Raw genomic sequence first — 19,312 nt, 5'->3', positions numbered from 1 at the left:
TCTTATCTTAGTGCTATCTAAGGAGGCTTTGCACTGGCTAGTAAAAACATGCCCTAAGGCCGGGCAAAACATTTACAGAATATCCAAAGCCTTTTAGCTCCTTCCTGTAGTTGTCCATTTGGCAGCTGGAACTCTATCCAATGAAATTTTAACCCCAAGGTAATTCTACTTGGCACTAGATTAAAAAAAAACCCCAAACCTATATTATTTGGGCAAAAAAAACAACAACCATTGGATAACTCTTTGCCTCAGCTCATTTTTCTTGCGGAGAATACCTTGAATGGATGGAAGCAGAACATCGATTTCTACTGAACATGGAAATTCATTTTACTGTAAGCCACCCAGTCACCTTGGGTGATGAGATGGGTGTCATATTGTTATTGTTGTTATAATAATAATAGGATGCAGCAAAATTTCACAAACTGACTACTTAGAACACCATAACCTAGTTGCTAAAATCATTCACTGCAAACTATGCCAAAAGTTTGGGTGTGAGTATAGGAACATCAGGTTGAGAAGGTTCTGGAAAATGAAAAAGTCAAGATCTTGTGGGACTTCAGAATTCAGACGGACAGGCATTTGGCCCACAACACGCCTGACATAACAATAGTTGAGGAGAAAAGGGTTTGGTTCACTAACATTGCAATACCTGGTGATGCATTGTATACCTGAATTGTAGACACACAGCAAGAAAAAAAATAATCACAAAGTATCGGGACTTACAAATTGAAGTTGAGCAACTTTGGAAAAATGTGTGTTATCCCAATTGCAATTGGAGTCCTTGGAGCAATACCTAAAGGGCTGCCTTGCTATTTGGAAATTCTGAATTTATGAGACTTGAATACCCTGATTCTAAAAAAAGACCATCCTACTTGGAACAGCGTATATCCTCCGACTCTACCTGAACAGTTCCTAGGTCCTTGGTTAGGACTTAAGCTTTTGAGCTACCAACCAGCACCAAAGGCTGTGAATCTCACTAAAGATTAACCAATAATAATAATAATAATAAATAGATGTCTGAATAGAGAGGGGGACAGTTCTTTGCTTTTTAGGCTTACTAAAAGATCAGTGGAAGAATTTGGGTGAACACTAAGCCCCTTTTTGTTTCCCCAATAAATAAATAAATAAAAAAACCCACGAGTTTTCCCCATGAGGAAACAAGCTATTGCTTTCCATACATATTGCACCCACACAAACACACTTCATACGTACATATAAAAAGACTCACTGAAAAAATATACAGAAGACGGGATTATTTGGTAAAGAATAATTATCACAGTAACAAGCATAAAAACACCAAGTTGTCCATTATTTCATCCCGTAACTCATTAACATATAATATATTGCAAAATGCAAGAAAAAAAACCATTAAAATTTATACCCCAACGTAAATAATTACATTACTATTAGGTCCTTTTATACATCTGTCAAAAGCCATGGGAATTTCAGAGATTCTTCCATTTCTATTAGTTGCATCATTGAAACCCGGGATGGACATGCCACGTAGAGGCCAACTTGCCCTATATCACTCCAAGGCCTTCGGAGATGCTGCCGCTGGAATTTGCCCACAACGTTGGCCAATTCTTAGCAGTCTGTTTTATTGTGTGGAACAACCCAAATTAAGAAAGTATACCAAAGTGCATCCAAAAGCCACCCAATCATTAAATCCCCTCAAACACCCTGAAACATAAAAAGCTTAAAACATTCAACATCTTCTCCAAACTCCCAATAAGTCACAGAGTCATCAGAAATCTGAAAAGTTTTCATGGAACTGATTTTACAGTTTAAGGGATACCACTGTCCTTACAGATCGTAATGTACTTTAAAGCAGCGTTTCTCAATCCTGGAAGCTTTCAGGTGTGTGGACTTCAACTCCCAGAATTCCCCAGTCAACATGCGTTCAGGGAGTGAATGAATTCTGGGAGTTGAAGTCCACACGTCTTCCAAGTTCCCAAGGTTGGGCAATTTTGCTTTTTCAGCTACTTAACCATTTTCCAGATCTGTTGCTGCTTTCAAGTATTGTTATTTCCTTGCATGAATTAAGGTGATCATCCTAACTTATAAGAACAAAAGAAGTAATAACTGAACAGATTTGGCTTCCCAGCTAGTAGGGAATCTTAAGGCAAACCATGAAACTGAGAAGATGCAGTTATTTTTTTTCCATTAAAAGACACAAACATGGAGAATGCAACAGGCCATTTCGGAACAGATGCAAATAAATAATAAGGCGTTTCAATACCAGTTGTTATTCAAACGTCTCCAATTAGTGTTTTCAATTTGGATGAGAGTTCGTTTTATTTCAGAGGTTAAAAATTCTTTTATTCCATTTGATAAATGCCGATTAAGTATGACATAAATAACAAAAGCAATGCTGCCTCCATGCAACGTTATATATATATCTAAAAAATAAGCTTAGGTTTATAAAGGAGAAGTGTACCCAATTTGTTGCTGGGAATATGCTGCTTTACTGAGATTTGCCAATGACTGCATTTCTTATTAAAACTATATGGGAGCCATTGGCATTCATTAGCTTTGCCAAGATTTCACATAACCTGTTGTAGCCTGTTGGCCGCTGGCCCCTCCAGTAGCCGAATCAGAGGAGGAGGAGGAGGCACGGCAGTCAGGATCAGCATCAAGGCAACCTGAGAGCTCCAAGGGGAAAGAGGGAATGGAGCTGGCAGAGAGAGAGAGAGACAGAGGCGGAGCCTGGGCCATCCATCAGTCCTCAGATGGAGAGTCAATAGCCCCAGGTATGGAGGTGGCTGATGAGGAAGAGGAGGAACATCTGGGTCCAGTGCCTGATGCGTGGATGCACAGAAGGCAGAGGAGAGGAGAGCAGTGGAAATCTATGAGCCGGTCCTTGGGATGGAAGAGCTACTGCTGCTAGCAAAGCCCTACTCTAGCTCTGGGGATAAAAGGCAGGGGGTGGAGATGAATAGGTGTGGCAGATAACTATTCATCTTCTGGCCGGATGGACGGAGGTGAGAGAGAAACTTTTTGCCGGGGCTGCTGGCGCTCCTAATAAAGGAATCTTTGAGTGAACTTCAGAGGGTTTGTTGTGTTTGGGGAGCTGGATCAGAACACAACTGTTAGCTTTACAAGGAGGGCAGTATGATTCTGAACATCTAACCAAAACAATACGACACTGGCTGATTGATCCTACTTCTCCGTCTAATCTCCAGCATCTTTGAGAGAAGTGGCCAATGTTATGGAATCATTTCCTTCTGTCTCTGCTGCTGTGACTTCTTCCCGCAGCAAACAGTTCAGCTGCTTCTGAGCACAAGAGAGGAACAACTCCAAACTGGAAAGGCTCCGCTGACGGATCACTTGATCCAGCTGTCAGGACAAGAAAAAGCAGACATGAAGCCAAATGCAGGGAATTCCAAAGAAAAAAAAAACACCCCCCTTGATTTAAACTCATGACACATGAAGGCATAGGAATCGGGTAATGCACAAGGGCCAATGTCACATACCATAATTGGCTTAATTACTTCCAGTTCCAGACGCTAAAAGCTAAACCAAAATCGAGGTTGTTATATTCACCAGCTTCGTTACTGCGAGTCTCAAATCATCTCTAGATTAGTGTTTTTCAACCTCAGCAACTTTTAAGATGTGTAGACTTCAACACTCAGAATTCCCTATTCCCCATCACCAAAGAGCTGGCCCATCACATGGTATCAAGTTTCTTGGGCAGAGCCAGCGGTGGTATGCTACCGGTTCGGACTAGTTCAGTCAAACCGGTAGTAAAAAAGCCTCCGACGATCAGCTGAGAAGAGGAAAAAAAAATCCTCCAAATCAACTGAGAGGAGAAAGAAGAGGAAAAGCGCAGGATTGGCCCTTCTACCCAACTCCTGCACTTTTATCCTCTCAGTGTTAGCTTTGGAAGCCCTACTGAGATTTGATGCTCCCACCTGCTACAACTGGGCCTGAGAAAGTAGGGTCGTGGAGAATTCATTTGAGTACATCTAGTTAGACAAAATAAAATTCTTTTGCCGGTTCAAGGACACTGGGCGTGGCGCATAATGAAATGGGAATCTTACTTTAGGACAGATGGGGATTGGACCATGTGATGTGATGACGGCTAAGGGGTGGGGATGGATTTGTAGTTTTGACTTTTGCAAGGAAGCCCGAAACTTTCAGATTCGGGATTCCACAGATGTGCCAGTTACTATCCAAATAAAGGAACTTTTGACAGATGTCTGTCTTGGAGTTATTGGTTGGAATGGAGGGTTGCTGGAATGCTGACAGTCAGCTGATTGGTGATGCAGGTCTCTGCTGGTGTGCACGCCGACGTTAAGCAAAGGTGCACGCCGACGTTAGGCAAAGCACGCCCACCAAGCCATACCCACCGAACCAGTGGTAAAACAGAATTTGAATCCCACCACTGGGCAGAACTGCAAGATAGTTTAATAAAATATTGAGGGAAATGTCTTTTCCTTCTCTTTCCTCTGCCTTTTTTTTAAAATCACCTTTTTGCTACTGAATTCCTGCAACTGAGGGATCTCGGAACTAATAAAGCCGTTTCTTTGGGATTCTCAAACAATTTCAAGGATTCTATAAGGACTTTTTCTTTCTCTTTCATTCATAATTCTACACAATAGAAAAACACATAATGACCATCATTAATAAAATGACTTTCTTTTCGCTGAGCAACTTCCCCAAATTGCTTGGAATACAGTCACAGGATCTTTAATCAACATTTGGGATTCAATTGATTGCTCCAAACCCCTTTAATCTGATTTCGCTGGAATATATAAAGATACTGAGCTGACACCATCTGTAGAACCCTTGTATACCACCTTTCAGCTTGGATTCTAGGAGTTCGAAGTAAGTAAGTAGTAAGTAATTGCTTTAGTCTGGCAAGATTCTGTCTATAGGAAAATAACAAGAAAGAAAGAACTCAGAAGTAACCCATATATTTCAGCTTGGATTCTAGGAGTTCGAAGCAAGTAAGTAGTAAGTAATTGCTTTAGTCTGGCAAGATTCTGTCTATAGGAAAATAACAAGAAAGAAAGAACTCAGAAGTAACCCATATATTTCAGCTTGGATTCTAGGAGTTCGAAGTAAGTAAGTAGTAAGTAATTGCTTTAGTCTGGCAAGATTCTGTCTATAGGAAAATAACAAGAAAGAAAGAACTCAGAAGTAACCCATATATTCTCTGGCCCTGACAGCTCTGGTCAAAGAGCAATAACTATTTGCAAGCCAGGAGAATGACTCCTCCTTATTCCAGAAAAAAAGAATGGATTATTTTATGGGGAGATGGAATGTGTGACAACATACAGGCGCACATACAGAATCATTTTCCTTTTCAAAGTAAAAACAAAGGCCCAACTTGCACAATACATCCTTTACAAAGGAGGTTTATTTTGCTTTACAAAAAGCACCCAATCAAGTTAATTGTCAAGGAAACACCTCGCCATATTTCTTTTGCTTTCCCTAAAAAGGAATTTCTTAAAATATGTTATGCCATTTAAGACTGAAATAGAAGATGCTCTTAAAACTGTTTGAAATACCAGCATTTTATTACAGTTTATTGGAATGCTGCACGTTTGCACAATTTAATAGTTATTTTGTTCTCTACTTTTTTATATATGGGAATGATTTTGCAAATGTCCTTCCCTGTGACAGCCATTTTCTCTTGGTGCCTGTGATGGAATCTCTAGCTAGAATGGGGTAAGGTGTGAAGAGGGGGATGAGCTTATAGCCTTTGCACTGTAGGACGTGCAGAGCCTTCCACTCCCAGAATCCCTAAAACCCTTGTCTGGCTGTTCCAATGAGAATGGAATCAGTCTGGCAAGATTCTTGTAAATAGGCATGCAACAATAAAGAAATAACCAACTCATGGTCTCATTCTGGTTCCTTGTACTTGACAGTGCCCCTGTGTTGTCTCCTTTGGACGACTCCTCTGATTATTTCTCGGCAGCCTCAGTCTCAGCACGAAGAGCTTTTACAAGGCAATGGGAGGCTTCAGCGAGGGATTTCACCCCCAAGTTTCATCGCTAGGATCAAGGAACGGACCCAGCGGGGGTCCTGCCCGCCAGATGGACACCATGGCGCAGCTGCTCCAAGGTACACTGGGGAAAAAGGAGTTGAGGGAGGATAAGCTCATTCCTGGCATGTCAGGAACTGGGTTAATTAATGACTCTGAACGGCCAACCAAAAGAGATTTACAGAGGGCTTTGGCTGGGGACAGCTTGTAGGGGCAGTCAGTCAGTGAAGAGGAGGAGGAACAGCTGCCTTCCATTGTAGATCCAAGAGCACGTAGGGCAGAGAAAAGACAGGAGCAGCAGAGATCTGCCAGATTACACAGGAGAAGGCCCCGTCCATCTTGATGGGCTGCATCAGGAAGCTACTTATAATGGCAGACAGAGGGAGACATGTTTGGTTTATGGCTGCGTGTTCCTTGTGCTTCCAGCTTGACTTTGTGCCTGTGAGACTCTGAACTTGTCTTGCCAACTGAGCTCTTGTTGGTGTGTTTCAGTTTGGCCTGGTGGAGTTAAGTTCATTTGGTGGACTCATTTGTTGGAGCAACTTCCCATTGTTTTATGGATTGTTGGCCATTGCCTTGTGGACTAACCTTGGCCTTGTGGCTGGATTTATTTGGGACAGTTGTGAGGCTGGATGAAGGGAATTGCTGGGGGAACATTACAAAACTTTCTAAAACCACACGTGTGTGTGTGTGTGTGAGAGAGAGAGAGAGAGAGAGTCAGCACAGCCCCTGCCATTTCCTCACAACTTAATATACACCCTCATATTCCCAAAGAGTGATATTTTTCAAATATTCTCTTCCAGGAAGTCCTGCCATCACCGCTTATCTGCTAAACAACTTCTGCTGATGCTTGGGGTTTAGGATGGAAGACAACAATCCTGCGGTATAACCTCGGCAGGTATCTCACCTTATATACTCTTGTGCTGATCAGCTGCAGAGGACTATTGCAAGTGACTGACTAGAAAGCTTTAAGATCTGTGTGGCTTTTTAAGTTAATGATGTCACTGAATAACTTTTCATAATTTTCACTGAACCCTTCAGGGCCCTCCGCCAGAGAGCTCCTAGCTCATTCCTCTGCTTAATAGCAGATCATTCATTCATAGGTGAATCTGAAAAATCTGTATAACCACATGCCTTTCATAGATTAGATGACGTGTAGAAAGGAGCTATCAAAGCAAATGAGCTGTTATGAACTAGCCACATACTTCAGTGAAAAGGCAATGTCTAGTCTTTTCCCATGGACCACTGTCTATCTGGTTGCAGACTTCGAAGCGACAGGTATTTTATTTTTGAAGAAAAAGGTAAATGCCTTTTTTGCATGTCAGTAGAAAAGCTTGGCACAGTATTTGTGCTTTAATCATTCTAGCACCAATTCTAGCAGAGGAAGAACTTGCAGCTGTCCTTCTCTTTGCCTTTGCAGATTTCCAGCTAATGAATTTAAGTATCTTTGAGGTTATTTTTTTTTTTAAAAATTCTGATACTGTAAGGTCTGCACAGTATTTTGCTTCTGGATGTTCAGTGGGAGACCAGAGCATCAGTGAAGGGAAGAAAATAGTAGAATTTCCATTGCAGAGCCAACTTCATTTAAGATATATTCAAGACAATTCTCTACAGTTTGCATAGGGGGCATTTATTTTTTTCAATTGTTAGATGTACCTTTGGAGATCTAGAAGGATTGTCAATGGCCATGTAGGCAAGAACCTGTGGGCTTAAAAGCAGTGGTAGGATTCCAATTTTTTTTAACCACTGGCTTGGTGGGCGTGGCTTGGTGGGTGCGCTTTGCGCTCTCTCACACGGGCTTTGCCTGAGGGTAACTACATTGGATCATTCACCCAAAGAGTAACATGTAGCCTTGCCCCCAGTTCACAATTCCTCCAAGAGAAATATGACATGCTGAGGAATGCAGAATTGATGAAGCATTGGGATAATGTTATTCTAATTTCATTGAGGCTGCTTCCCACAGTTTACTAGGTATGAAACACATAAAGTTCACCTCTTTATCAGTATGTTACATGATGCACCACTCTGGCCAAAGAGAGAAAGCCGCACCAATTCATCCCACACAATGACTTTCTTTAAATCCCCTCTTTAATCTTCTGAACCGACTTGATTTTTTTCAAGTGAGAGCGAGCAGTGGCGTGAAAATGCTCCTAGATTTCCACGTACATATTTCTTTAATTCTATGAACACACACACACACACACACCACAAAACAGGCCTGGCTGAACAAGTAGGAAACTGAGCTCCAGAACTTTCCATGACCTCGTCTGTGCTGTCACTCTTGGCATCGATTGGCTGGTCATAAGGTCACACTTAAAAAGGGTTAAGTGACAAACGCAAACTTGTTCAGATGTATCAGTTGGACCTATCTGTGTTCTGCGGCACTGAATGTTTGTAGTGCTTTGATTGTTGGGAACTGATACAGATCTCCAGAGGTGCAGATAGATTACAGAGTTCTTTGCAGGAATTTAACTTCCCAACGTTTTGTGCACACTAAGAGTCCAATGTTCTAGTTGTTTATTGTTATTATTTGAAAGTATTTGGAGAGTGGGTAAAAGGTAGAACTATGGGAAAGATGTGCAAGGTGAAAGAAGATTGTCTCTAAAAGCTCTTGAGATGCCACCACATCCTTCAGAGAAACCAAGAAATAGTCATTTTTTAAAGCATGTCTCAGTGTCCAGTGTTGTATGCATGGACTACTCTTTGTGAATGGCTGAAAAATGGCTGCAGGATTTGGGTTGGCTAGTCTAAAGAAAAGAACAATTAGGGGTGACATGATAGTAGTATTCCAGTATTTGAGAGGCTGCCACAAAGAGGAGGGGGTCAAACTATTCTCCAAAGCATCTGAGGGCAGGACAAGAAGCAATGGGTGGAAACTAATCAAGGAGAGAAGCAACTTAGAACTAAGGAGAAATTTCCTGACAGTTAGAACAATTAATCAGTGGAACAACCTGCCTCCAGAGGTTGTGAATGCTCCAACACTGAAAGGTTTTAAGAGGAGATTGGACAACCATTTGTCTGAAGTGGTGTAGAGTTTCCTGACTGAGCAGGTGGTTGGACTAGAAGACCTCCAAGGTCCCTTCCAACTCTGTTACTCTTCTATTTCTATAACCAGAATAGGTAGCTTATTAAAAATAAAACTCTGAATTAAAACCAGAATTCTTCCTATTAGGGATATTTAATAGACAATTTTCTAAAAAAGCTAAATATATAATATTGCACATTCTTACTGCAGCCACATTAGCCTTCGCACAGTGTTGGAAACAAGCTGACATTCCAACAGAGGAAATGATCATTCAGAAAATAACAGCCTGTGCAGAGATGGATAAATTAACCCTAGCACTTAAGGATAAAGAATCATCAGAATATTATAAAAGCTGGCAATGTTGGTATGATTGGATAGAACAAAATAGAAAATATATTAGTAAATATTGTTAAATTGTAATAGAGGTAGTAATTACACATTCGCAATAAGACTTATTCGTAAATATGACACCAATAATGATAACAACTAAGGAACCACAGACTGTTGATAATGGAATTGTTTTTTATTCATTTTCTTTTTCTTTTCTTTTTTGTTGTGTATGTGTTTTGTTATTTTAGTTGTATAATCAATAACGTTTGCTTTAAAAAATAAAATAAAACTCTGTGGTAGGATTTGCAAAGGAAAGACCTAGATTTAGTTATGGGATTAAACGTTTTCCCTCCTAGGTTATAAATCAGAGGTGGTATTCAGCAGGTTCTGACCAGTTCTGGAGAACTGGTAGTGGAAATTTTGAGTAGTTTGGAGAACTGGCCAAAACCACCTCTGACTGGCCCTGCCACCATCTATTCTCTGCCTCCCATTGAGTCCCAGCTGATTGGCTGGGTCTTTTTTTTGTTGTTGCCCTGCACAGGAGAACGGAGCTGGAAAGCAGGTTAGTGGGGTGGGGAGGGAATGGGATTTTGCAGTATCCTTCCCCTGCCATGCCCACCAAGCCACGCCCACAGAACTGGTAGTTTTTTGAATTCCACCACTGTTATAAGCCATGCCCTTGGGTAAATAAATCTGGAGCCCAACTAGGTTATGTTTAAGAGCGTGCCCTAAAAAGATTTTGCCAAGATGTTAAAGTCTTTCAGGTACGTGGCTGCCTGTAAATCCATGTTCTATGCAGAATCAGCCCATGGATTTAGCCCAGCTCATACTGTATCCAGAGAACCATCCAAAATAATCTAAAAAGCAGGATGAGATTGGGTCTCTGTTTTCTTTCGCCAAAGAAAGCCAAGCCGTGGGACCATTTGGGTTTCGGCCATCTAATGTGCTTTGGGCGATGATACAAAAAAAAAAAAAAAGGAGGAATATTAGAAGTAAAATACCCTTCGTTGCAATCACCTTAAATTCACAGTGAAATTTGCTGGATTTTTAGCACTCGGTAGAATTAAAGGGGAGAAAATCCAAAGGAATTAATTGGGGGATATTTATTAACCAAATAACAATGTTTGATTCTCAGTGTTATTTTTCTGCAGCTGTGAGGAGTGACAAGTTTATTTCAGGGTTTGTTTGCTTTTTCTTTTTCTTTTAAATCTGGACCGAGTTTCCTTCGCTTCTCCAAATCATTATAATAAGGTGATAACGCTCCAATTACATGATGAACAAATGGAAAATTATTTCTCCAAATATATTTTCCTAGGCAGCCTCACTCCAGCTATGAACCTACACTAAATTAACAAACCCACTTAAAAATCTGCTAAATTTCAGAAACGGTTCCATTCTCCCCCCCACACCTTTTTTCTTCTTCTTAATATAATATTTCTAACATATTTCTTTATGCTGACTGGCAAATGTTCTCCTTTAATTCCTTTCTTTGTCCTCCAGGAACATTTTACTATCGCTCCCTTTTGCATCTATGCATGATTAAACAGCTCTTTCTTTCCCTAACAATTCCTTCAATCAGAATGAACCTATAGTACAAATAATGATAGCAGAAGCCCTAAGAATAATACCGAAGAAAAGCCAGTAATCTCAAGGACGGATCTCAGAAACCCCTGATTAAAGGCCATGAGAGAGGATAAAAAATGGTTCAGAGTTCAGAAGTGAAGCCCCAAAGGATGGGCATAACCCCAAATTGCTGATGAGCCAAAAAAAAAAAACTGGAACTGTTTTTCTGACCTCAGCCTTCCCAGGGTTGGGGTGTCAACGCTAAGGCTGCTACAATGCAGAAAGAAAATTTGTTAATGCAGCATTATTTAGAAAACGCAGGTCTTTTGACAATGGATTCTCGTTAGCTTAACAGCAAAGCCTTTAAAATTCAGGGAGCTCTTTTGTGGGAGCAGGGTTGTATGAGTTCAGCTTTGATTCCGGAATGCTGCTGTTTTGGAGCTTGTCAGGTCACAACTTACACAGGTTGCCTGTCTGCAGTTCTTTCCCCCCAGATTTCAACTGACTTGGGAGCTCCCTGGGGCCCTCAGAGTTCCTACTTGGATTTTTTACAGATGAATTTAAGAGTAAGGTCAAAGAAGATGGCAGCCAATGCATCAAAGAAGATGGCAGCCATACATATGAATCTTCTGGCACATGTAAAAAAAATGGCAGAGTTTCAATTGACACAGATGTGACTGCCATCATGACTTTTTATAGATGGGAGGTTGTACAACTTGCCTCGTGGTGCAACTGGAACAATCTGGAACTGAACACACTCAAAACTGTAGAAATGGTAGTAGACTTTAGGAGAAACCCTCCCATACTACCACCTCTTACAATACTAGACAACACAGTATCAACAGTAGAGACCTTCAAATTTCTAGGTTCTACTATATCTCAAGACCAAAAATGGACACCTAACATCAAAAACGTCATCAAAAAAGCACAACAAAGAATGTTCTTTCTGCACCAACTCAGAAAGCTCAAACTGCCCAAGGAGCTGCTGATCCAGTTCTACAGAGAAATTATTGTGTCTGTCATCTGCATCTCTATAACTATCTGGTTTGGCTCTGCAACCCAACAAGACAGGCACAGACTCCAGAGAGTAATTAGGAATGCAGAAAAAACAATTGCTACCAACCTGCCTTCCATCGAGGACCTGTATACTGCACCCTGAGTCAAAAAGAGGCCTGTGAAATTATCTACAGACCCCTCACATCCCGGACATACACTGTTTCAACTCCTACCCTCAAAACGATGCTATAGAGCCCTGCACACCAGAACAACTAGACACAAGGACAGTTTTTTCCCCGAACATCATCACTCTGCTAAATAAATAATTCCCTCAACACTGTCCAACTATTTACTAAATCTGCATTACTATCACTATTAATCTTCTCGTTGTTCCTATCACCCATCTCCTCCCACTTGTGACTGTAGGACTGTAACTTTGTCGCTTGTATCCTTACGGTTTATATTGACTGTTTCCTAGTATGATTTGACTGCTTATTGTATCCTATGACTATTATTAAGTGTTGTTCCTTATGATTCTTGATTCTTGACGGATGTATCTTTTCTTTTATGTACCTGAGAGCATTTGCACCAAGACAAATTCCTTGTGTGTCCAATCACTTGGCCAATAAAGAATTCTATTCTATTCTCCTTCTTCTCTCCATGGATGCCTCGTGTCTAAAAACACAACAACTGTTTAGGGGCTCACCTGTCCATTAATACCTGTCCCTGGTCTAAAAAGATGCTGGAGACTGCTTGGCAAGCAACTGAAATGGTTTCTAAGATTTTGTACAATCTGGATTAAACTAATCCTTTTCTTTTAGGGCAAGCATCACTAGTTAGGCTTAACATAGCCTGGCACCTTCAACAAATGAATTATACAGAACAGTATAGTCAGGGATGGGCTTCAAAAATTTTAGCAAAGGGTTCTCTGCCTGGTGGCTGGGTGGGTGTGGCCATGCCGGGCGTGGTCTAGTTGGCCTCCTGCACCACGGCGGGGAGGTGGGGGCATTTTTGGAAGCTTTCCTCGAGCTTCCAGGAGGGCGAAAATGGCCTCCCTGGGCTCCGAAGGCTCTCTGGACGCTGGAAATGGGCCCGTTTCCAGCCTTCCCGGACTTTCAGGAGGCCCATTTTTCGCCTTCCCTGAGCCTCGGCATGCGCCCTGCACTTACCTGCATCAAAAATGGGCTGCATGGGGACTCCTGGGAGGGGAAGGGTGGGCAAGGCAGACAGGAGTGGGATTTGGGGGTTCTCTGAACTGCACAGAATCTTAGTTAGGGGCTTTACCAAACCCCTGTGAACTCCCAGCAGCCCATCCCTGAGTATAGCACATAATCAAATACTATGACACCTTTGATGTGTTTATCTAGACAGTTACAGAATAGAGTTGGAAGGGACCTTGGAGGTCTTCTAGTCCAACTCCTTGCTCAAGCAGGAAATCCTATATACCATTCCAGAAAAGTAGCTCGTCCAGTCTCTTCTTAAAAGCCTCGAGTGTTGGAGCTCCCACAACTTCTGAAGGCACTGGTGAATTGTTCTCAGCGTCAGAGAATTTCTCCTTAGTTCTAGGTTGGATCTCTCATTGGTAAGTTTTCATCCACTACTTCTTGTCTTGACCTCTGGTGCTTTGGAGAATAAATTGACGTCCTCTTCTCTGTGAGAGCCCTCAAATATTGGAAGACTGCTATTATGTCACTCCCTGTCTTTCTCTTCGTTGGACAAGACATACCCAGTTCCTGCAATCATTCTCCGTATGTTTTAGCCTCAAGATTCCTAATCATCTCTTCTCTGCATTCTTTCTAGAATCTCAACATCTAACATTTGTTAGGCGTTGTTCAGTTATATCAACACAAAACTAGTGTAGATTCCAGCTAGTTTTGTTGCAAGGAAATCGATAGCATTTTATCACAGGAAGTTGGGTGTCACAGGGAACAGGGAAAACGTTTCTTTCTCATTGTGGATCCTCGACACTAAGCATGTAAGATCAATCCTCATTAGGAAATGAAGGTTTCACCAATTAGAATGTTTTCTTTAGATAATTAGTTAGCTGGCAAGATCATACATGCTGTTCTGCAATTGGTTCTTTTAAACGTTTGGTTGGCCAGCTTATTCCCTTTTCCATGCATGAAACACTAGAAGGGAAATATACCACGATCATCTAAGAAACATTTCATGCTATTTTTTTTAATGGACATCTTTATTCAAATGGGGCCGATGCCCACATTTTTGACTTATTTCCTCACTCAAGTCAGCTGTCCTAGAAGGAAGGACATGAATTACTCATGAAATGTACCAGCCCATTCCAAGTGGCCTGAGGCTGATGAAAGCTTGATGGATGGAGATGAAGCTAGGGAATGGCCGGGATCGTGACTATCTGGGACTGGCATTCATTTGAGGCATTCATTGGATGTCTTTGGACAGTCAGAAGGAATGGCCACCACTGGGTGTGGCTATTCCTTGTAGGGGCCAAGCTCAATCTTTGAGACACGTGCCTACTCTCTTTCCTGTTATTATAGTTATTTATACAAGCGGTCCTTCATGCTCTTTGAGCTTGCTTGTTTTCTTGCAGATGTTTCATTACCATAACTACTCTGTTTCCCCAAAAATACAACTTATCCTGAAAGTAAGTCCTAGCTTGATTTTTACATGTACGCCCAATAGAAGCCCTACCTCCCAAATAAGCCCTAATTAAGATCTGGCCACTCCAGAGTGGACGGGTAAAAATTAAGCTATGGTGGGAATTGGGGGAATGGAGCTGCGCTACCACTTACCTTTGGACAGTTGTAGCCAGGCCTGGCACACCCCGACACCTGCCTCGCCGGCCCATTTCTGCTGCAGCCGGCAAGGGTGGCAAGGCTTTCCTGAAGGCCTCTGTAGCTGATAACAAAGCTCCGGATCAATCCAGAGTTATCCACTGCAGAGGCCTTCAGGAAAGCCTTGCCGGCTGCAGAAGAAATTCCGGAAGGCCTCTGACAGCGAAAAGGAGGCCGGGGGTGGGTGGGGGGGGGGGCGATACATGCAAGTGAGGTTAGTCAGTGGATGATGTCCCCTGAAAATAAGACCTAGTGCCTTTTTGGGTGGCAAAAAATAATAATAAGACAGAGTTTTATTTTGGGGGAAATATGGTAGGTAACATCGTCAGTGCTAGAAGGGAGTAAGGTTTATGGAAAGGAGGAGGAGGAGGAGGAGGACTGTGAAAGGTCCTTGGTGCTCTCTGAACTTATTTCATTACTCTAACTAGATTAACATAATCAGTGCTAGTCCTGGTGTCAGTGCTAATGCTAACACTGACGATGTTACTTAGTTAGGGTAATGAAATGTCTGCAAGAAAACAAGAAAGCTCAGAGAGCAGCAAGGACCCTACAGCCCTCCTCCTCCTCCTCTTTCTCCTTCTCTTTCTCTTTCTCCTCCTCCTCTTCCTTTCCACAATCCCTACCCCCTTCTAGCACTGATGATGTCACCTAGTTAGGGTAACAAAATGGCTGCATGAAAACAACCAAGCTCAGAGAGCACCAAGGACCCCACAGTCTTCCACCTCCTCTTCCTCCTCCTCCTCCATTCCACAAACCCCACTCCCTTACTAGCACTGATAATGTTACCTAGTTTGGGTAATGAAACGTCTGCAAGGAAACAAGCCAGCTCAGAAAGCACCAAGGATCCTTCATTTCAAGCCTGGGCTACAAATATTCTCCTTTATTAGTTATTTGTATCTCTGGTCCAGAGAGAATGTATGGAACAGCCGTGGAAGGACCAAGATGTACAGGTAGTTCTTGACATACAACAGTTCACTTAGTGACCATTCAAGGTTACAACAGCAATGAAACAAGTTGACGTAGGACCATTTTTCACCCTTGCGACCGTTGTAGCATCTCCATGCTCAAAATCTGAACCCTTGGCCACTGGCATGTATTTATGACGATTGAAATGTCCTGGGGTCATATGATCACTTTTTGCGACCTTCTGACAATGGGGAACCCAGATTCACTTAACAACCAAGTTACTAACTTAACAAATGCAATGTTTTACTTAGCAACTCTAGCAAGAAAGGTCATAAAATGGGGCAAAACTCATTGGACAACTGGCTCGCTTAGCAACAGAAATGTTGGGCTCAATTGTTGTAAGTTGAAGATCACCTGTATCTTTAATAAAATATAATTAAGGTAGAGAAGGTAGAGAAGCTAAAATCAGGTAGCAACATAGCATGGTCTGCATAGCCATGTGCTAATGAAAAGCATGCTGAGTTGAAAACGAACTTTTTAGCAAACAACAGAGAGGGGGCGAAAATCTGTTGACATGAATTATTGGAACAACCAACAAAAAATAACCTGAAGGTTGATTAATGGCAAAAGAGAGAGAGAAACTGCTTTGAAATGAAAAAAGCTTTAATAATGAACCGCTAGGAAAAGATTAGGATTTCCATGACATTCAGAATGGCTTTATTTTTTTCTGACATCTTACAAAGAGGAAGCCAAATGAAAATATTGTATTGTTCACAAGCCTTTTGCCAAAAAAGCATTATTTCTGTTTGAATGGATGAATGTTTTCAAACTGAAAAAGGGAGGAGAAAGAAAGAAAGAAAGAAAAAAAAAAGAAAGAAAGAAGGAAGGAAGGAAGGAAGGAAGGAAGGAAGGAAGGAAGGAAGGAAGGAGGAAGGAAGGAAGGAAGGAAAGAAAGAAAGAAAGAAAGAAAGAAAGAAAGAAAGAAAGAAAGAAAGAAAGAAAGAAAGAAAGAAAGAAAGAAAGAAAGCTGTTTGTGTCCATAAAACTGATGGTCCAGAGAAGAACATGGCTGTCAGGCAGGACCAAATTGGAGGCAACACCCTTCCTGTGGATGAGATGGAAGAGGAGGAGGAGGAGGAGGAGGAGGAGGAGGAGGAGGAGGAGGAGGAGGAGGAGGAGGAGGAGGAGGAGGAGGAGGAGGAGGAGGAGGAGGAGGAGGAGAAGAAAAAGAGCATCAGAAGGACTCACAAGTAACACACAAGTCTTTGCTGACATTGCCAACACGGAAGAAAGGGGGTGGGTGGTTCTAAGCTGTGCATTCCTTCGACAGCAGCAAAGGCGGCACAAAGTGCCAATGAAACTGGATTGCATGAAGCAGGCAGCATGGGGTTGAGGGGTGGGGGGAGCTCTGCTTGGCTTTCCCATCTCCTCCTGCAGGCAAAATATATGTATTTTATATGTATCCATGTATTCATAACTATGTTTTTACGTATACCTATTATTTTGTAAGCAATTGACAAAAATAAATAAATAAAGTAAACATCTCAGAAGGATCAGGACTTCATAGTCATGTCCTCTGTTCATTCCATAAGGCAGCTGATAGATCCTTCCTTCCTTCCTTCCTTCCTTCCTTCCTTCCTTCCTTCCTTCCTTCCTTCCTTCCTTCCTTCCACAAACCTTCCTCCTCCTATTTTCTCCACAATTCCAACTCTTGTTGAATGTATCTTTTCTTTTATGTACACTGAGAGCATTTGCACCAAGACAAATTCCTTGTGTGTCCAATCACACTTGGCCAATAAAGAATTCAATTCAATTCTGTTCTATTCTATTCTATTCTATTCTATTCTATTCTATTCTATTCTATTCTATTCTATTCTATTCTATTCTATTCTATTCTATTCTATTCTATTCTATTCTATTCTATTCTATTCTATTATTCTATTCTATTCTATTCTATTCTATTCTATTCTATTCTATTCTACTCTACTCTACTCTACTCTACTCTACTCTACTCTTCCTTATTCTCTTCTCTTCTTCCCTCTTCTCTTCTCTTCTCTTCTCTTCTCTTCTCTTCTCTTCTCTTCTAATTCTATTCATGCTTGGCACAACTGCTCCTGAGAGGCTGATGATGGACCATCTTTCTGTCCACATAAAAAGAAAAAAAAAACACCCCCTCAAAGGCTTTCAAGGGGACTGATGACAAAGCACCTCTCCCGTCCCAGTAATCTGTGCTGGGTAGGGAGGCAACCAAAGATGTGAGATGGCCAACACTTCTTCTGAAATATAAGAAGAAGGCAGAGGGTTAAGAAGAAACGTGTTTGAAGCACAAGCCAGGACTTCAGTCAAGCCAAAGCATACAAGTCACGGAGCCAAAAGGCATAAACAAAAGCAAAGTCAGGTATAAACCAAGTCAGAGTCCACAAAACTAGTCCAAAGAGTTTTCGGCAGCTAATTGTGGAAGCATAATGTATGGATGTTATTTCCAGGGGTGGGTTGTTTCCAAATGGGCAAGTTATATAACCCGGAGTCCAAGCCCCATTCAAAATCAGCTGCCCTGCATTTTCCTTGGCTCAAAAGGCTGAAGGCCAAAGACTCCAAGCCAAGCAACCTCCAAGGAGATGTTCTTTCCAACGCCACTCTCCTCTCATTTCATGTCTTTGGAGTCTTGACCTGACCTCACCAGCACTCCTACAGGCATGGAGGAACTCTGTAGGTCCTATTTTCCACCCTTATCCAAGACCTTGAGAAGTTCTGTTGCATGGGGACTAGGGGAGAAATCAGTGTGACAGTGGCTGTCAGGTCTGCCTGTCAGAGTCTGAATCCAAACATCTGACAGGGAGTGGGAGTATAGCTCCATTGGCTGTGGAAAAAACTGGGGAAGGGTAAAGTCCGGCTGGGCATAGCAGGGGAGAGGGAGAACAAGGGAGAGGGAGTTCAGAGGAAGACTCAGGCCCACCCCCTCTTCATCCTAGGGCACGGAGGAAGGAACGGAAGAGAGAGTAACATGGGTTGCATGGCTTATGGGGGAGGAAAAGGCCCTGATTCCCTTCATTAGCCACATCTGGGAAGAGAGTTTAAAAGAGATGCATGCTGAGTGTGGCAGCTGCTGGGAACAAACTTGAGTTTATCTTGTGTGTACTTTGGTTATCTGCGTTCCAAGGCATCCTCCCAACCGTGTTATTGCCATGCCTCACATCTGGAATTCCTTCTCCTGTCCTGCCGGACTGATTACCTCATTTTACCTTGTTTGGACTTAGAGTTACAGTTTTTGTTGACCACGTTTTGGACTTGATTCTCTGCAGCCAAAGGCTGTTCCTAGGAGAGTTTTTCTCCAGCCAGAAGGTAACCAGGACATTGGGGGAAAAGTTGGAGCTAATAAAGGGACTCCTACTGATTATCTGACTGTGTTGCCTTTGTGCCATGCCCCGGGTCGTTATATTGCCATCGGATTGCTTCAATCCTGCTTCACTTCAATGACATCCTACCATAAAAGTGGGGGGATGGACGAGTAAGGGGATATAGGAAAGGGGTAGATGACAGGATAGGAGGAACCAGAAGTGCCAGCCCGGAACAGAGCCTGGCAGATAAAGGACCCAAGCATGAGAATGAAATGCAAACACCCACCAGAGGTGCCAAACCTTAGGTCTATTACCAAAACACCTAGTTTGAACATTCAGCTGCGGTGGTGAGAAT

At 42.1% G+C, this 19,312-nt stretch overlaps 1 protein-coding gene across 4 annotated transcripts in view; it reads right to left on the bottom strand.

Annotated features, from left to right (window-relative positions):
• Nucleotides 1–1,252: 1,252 nt before the first annotated feature.
• The window catches only part of CCDC91 (coiled-coil domain containing 91), a 118,043-nt gene continuing 99,983 nt past the window's right edge, over nucleotides 1,253–19,312 (bottom strand). For 3 of the 4 annotated variants that reach the window (XM_087969541.1, XM_026679277.2, XM_087969542.1), the window contains one exon: nucleotides 1,253–3,336. In XM_087969541.1, coding sequence (XP_087825667.1) covers nucleotides 3,172–3,336 — 165 coding nt within the window. In that variant the 3' untranslated portion in view covers nucleotides 1,253–3,171. Of the gene's footprint in view, nucleotides 3,337–9,522; nucleotides 10,303–19,312 lie in introns of those variants that run through there. The other variant, XM_087969543.1, reaches the window with a different exon arrangement.

This window comes from Notechis scutatus, chromosome 6 (genome assembly GCF_049901735.1).
Source record: "Notechis scutatus isolate UNSWTSFEM ecotype Mainland chromosome 6, rNotScu1.2, whole genome shotgun sequence".
NCBI classification, from domain to species: Eukaryota; Metazoa; Chordata; class Lepidosauria; order Squamata; family Elapidae; genus Notechis; species Notechis scutatus.
The sequence above is the reverse complement of the archived record's forward strand: the minus strand, read 5'-3'. Positions and strand labels throughout refer to the sequence as shown.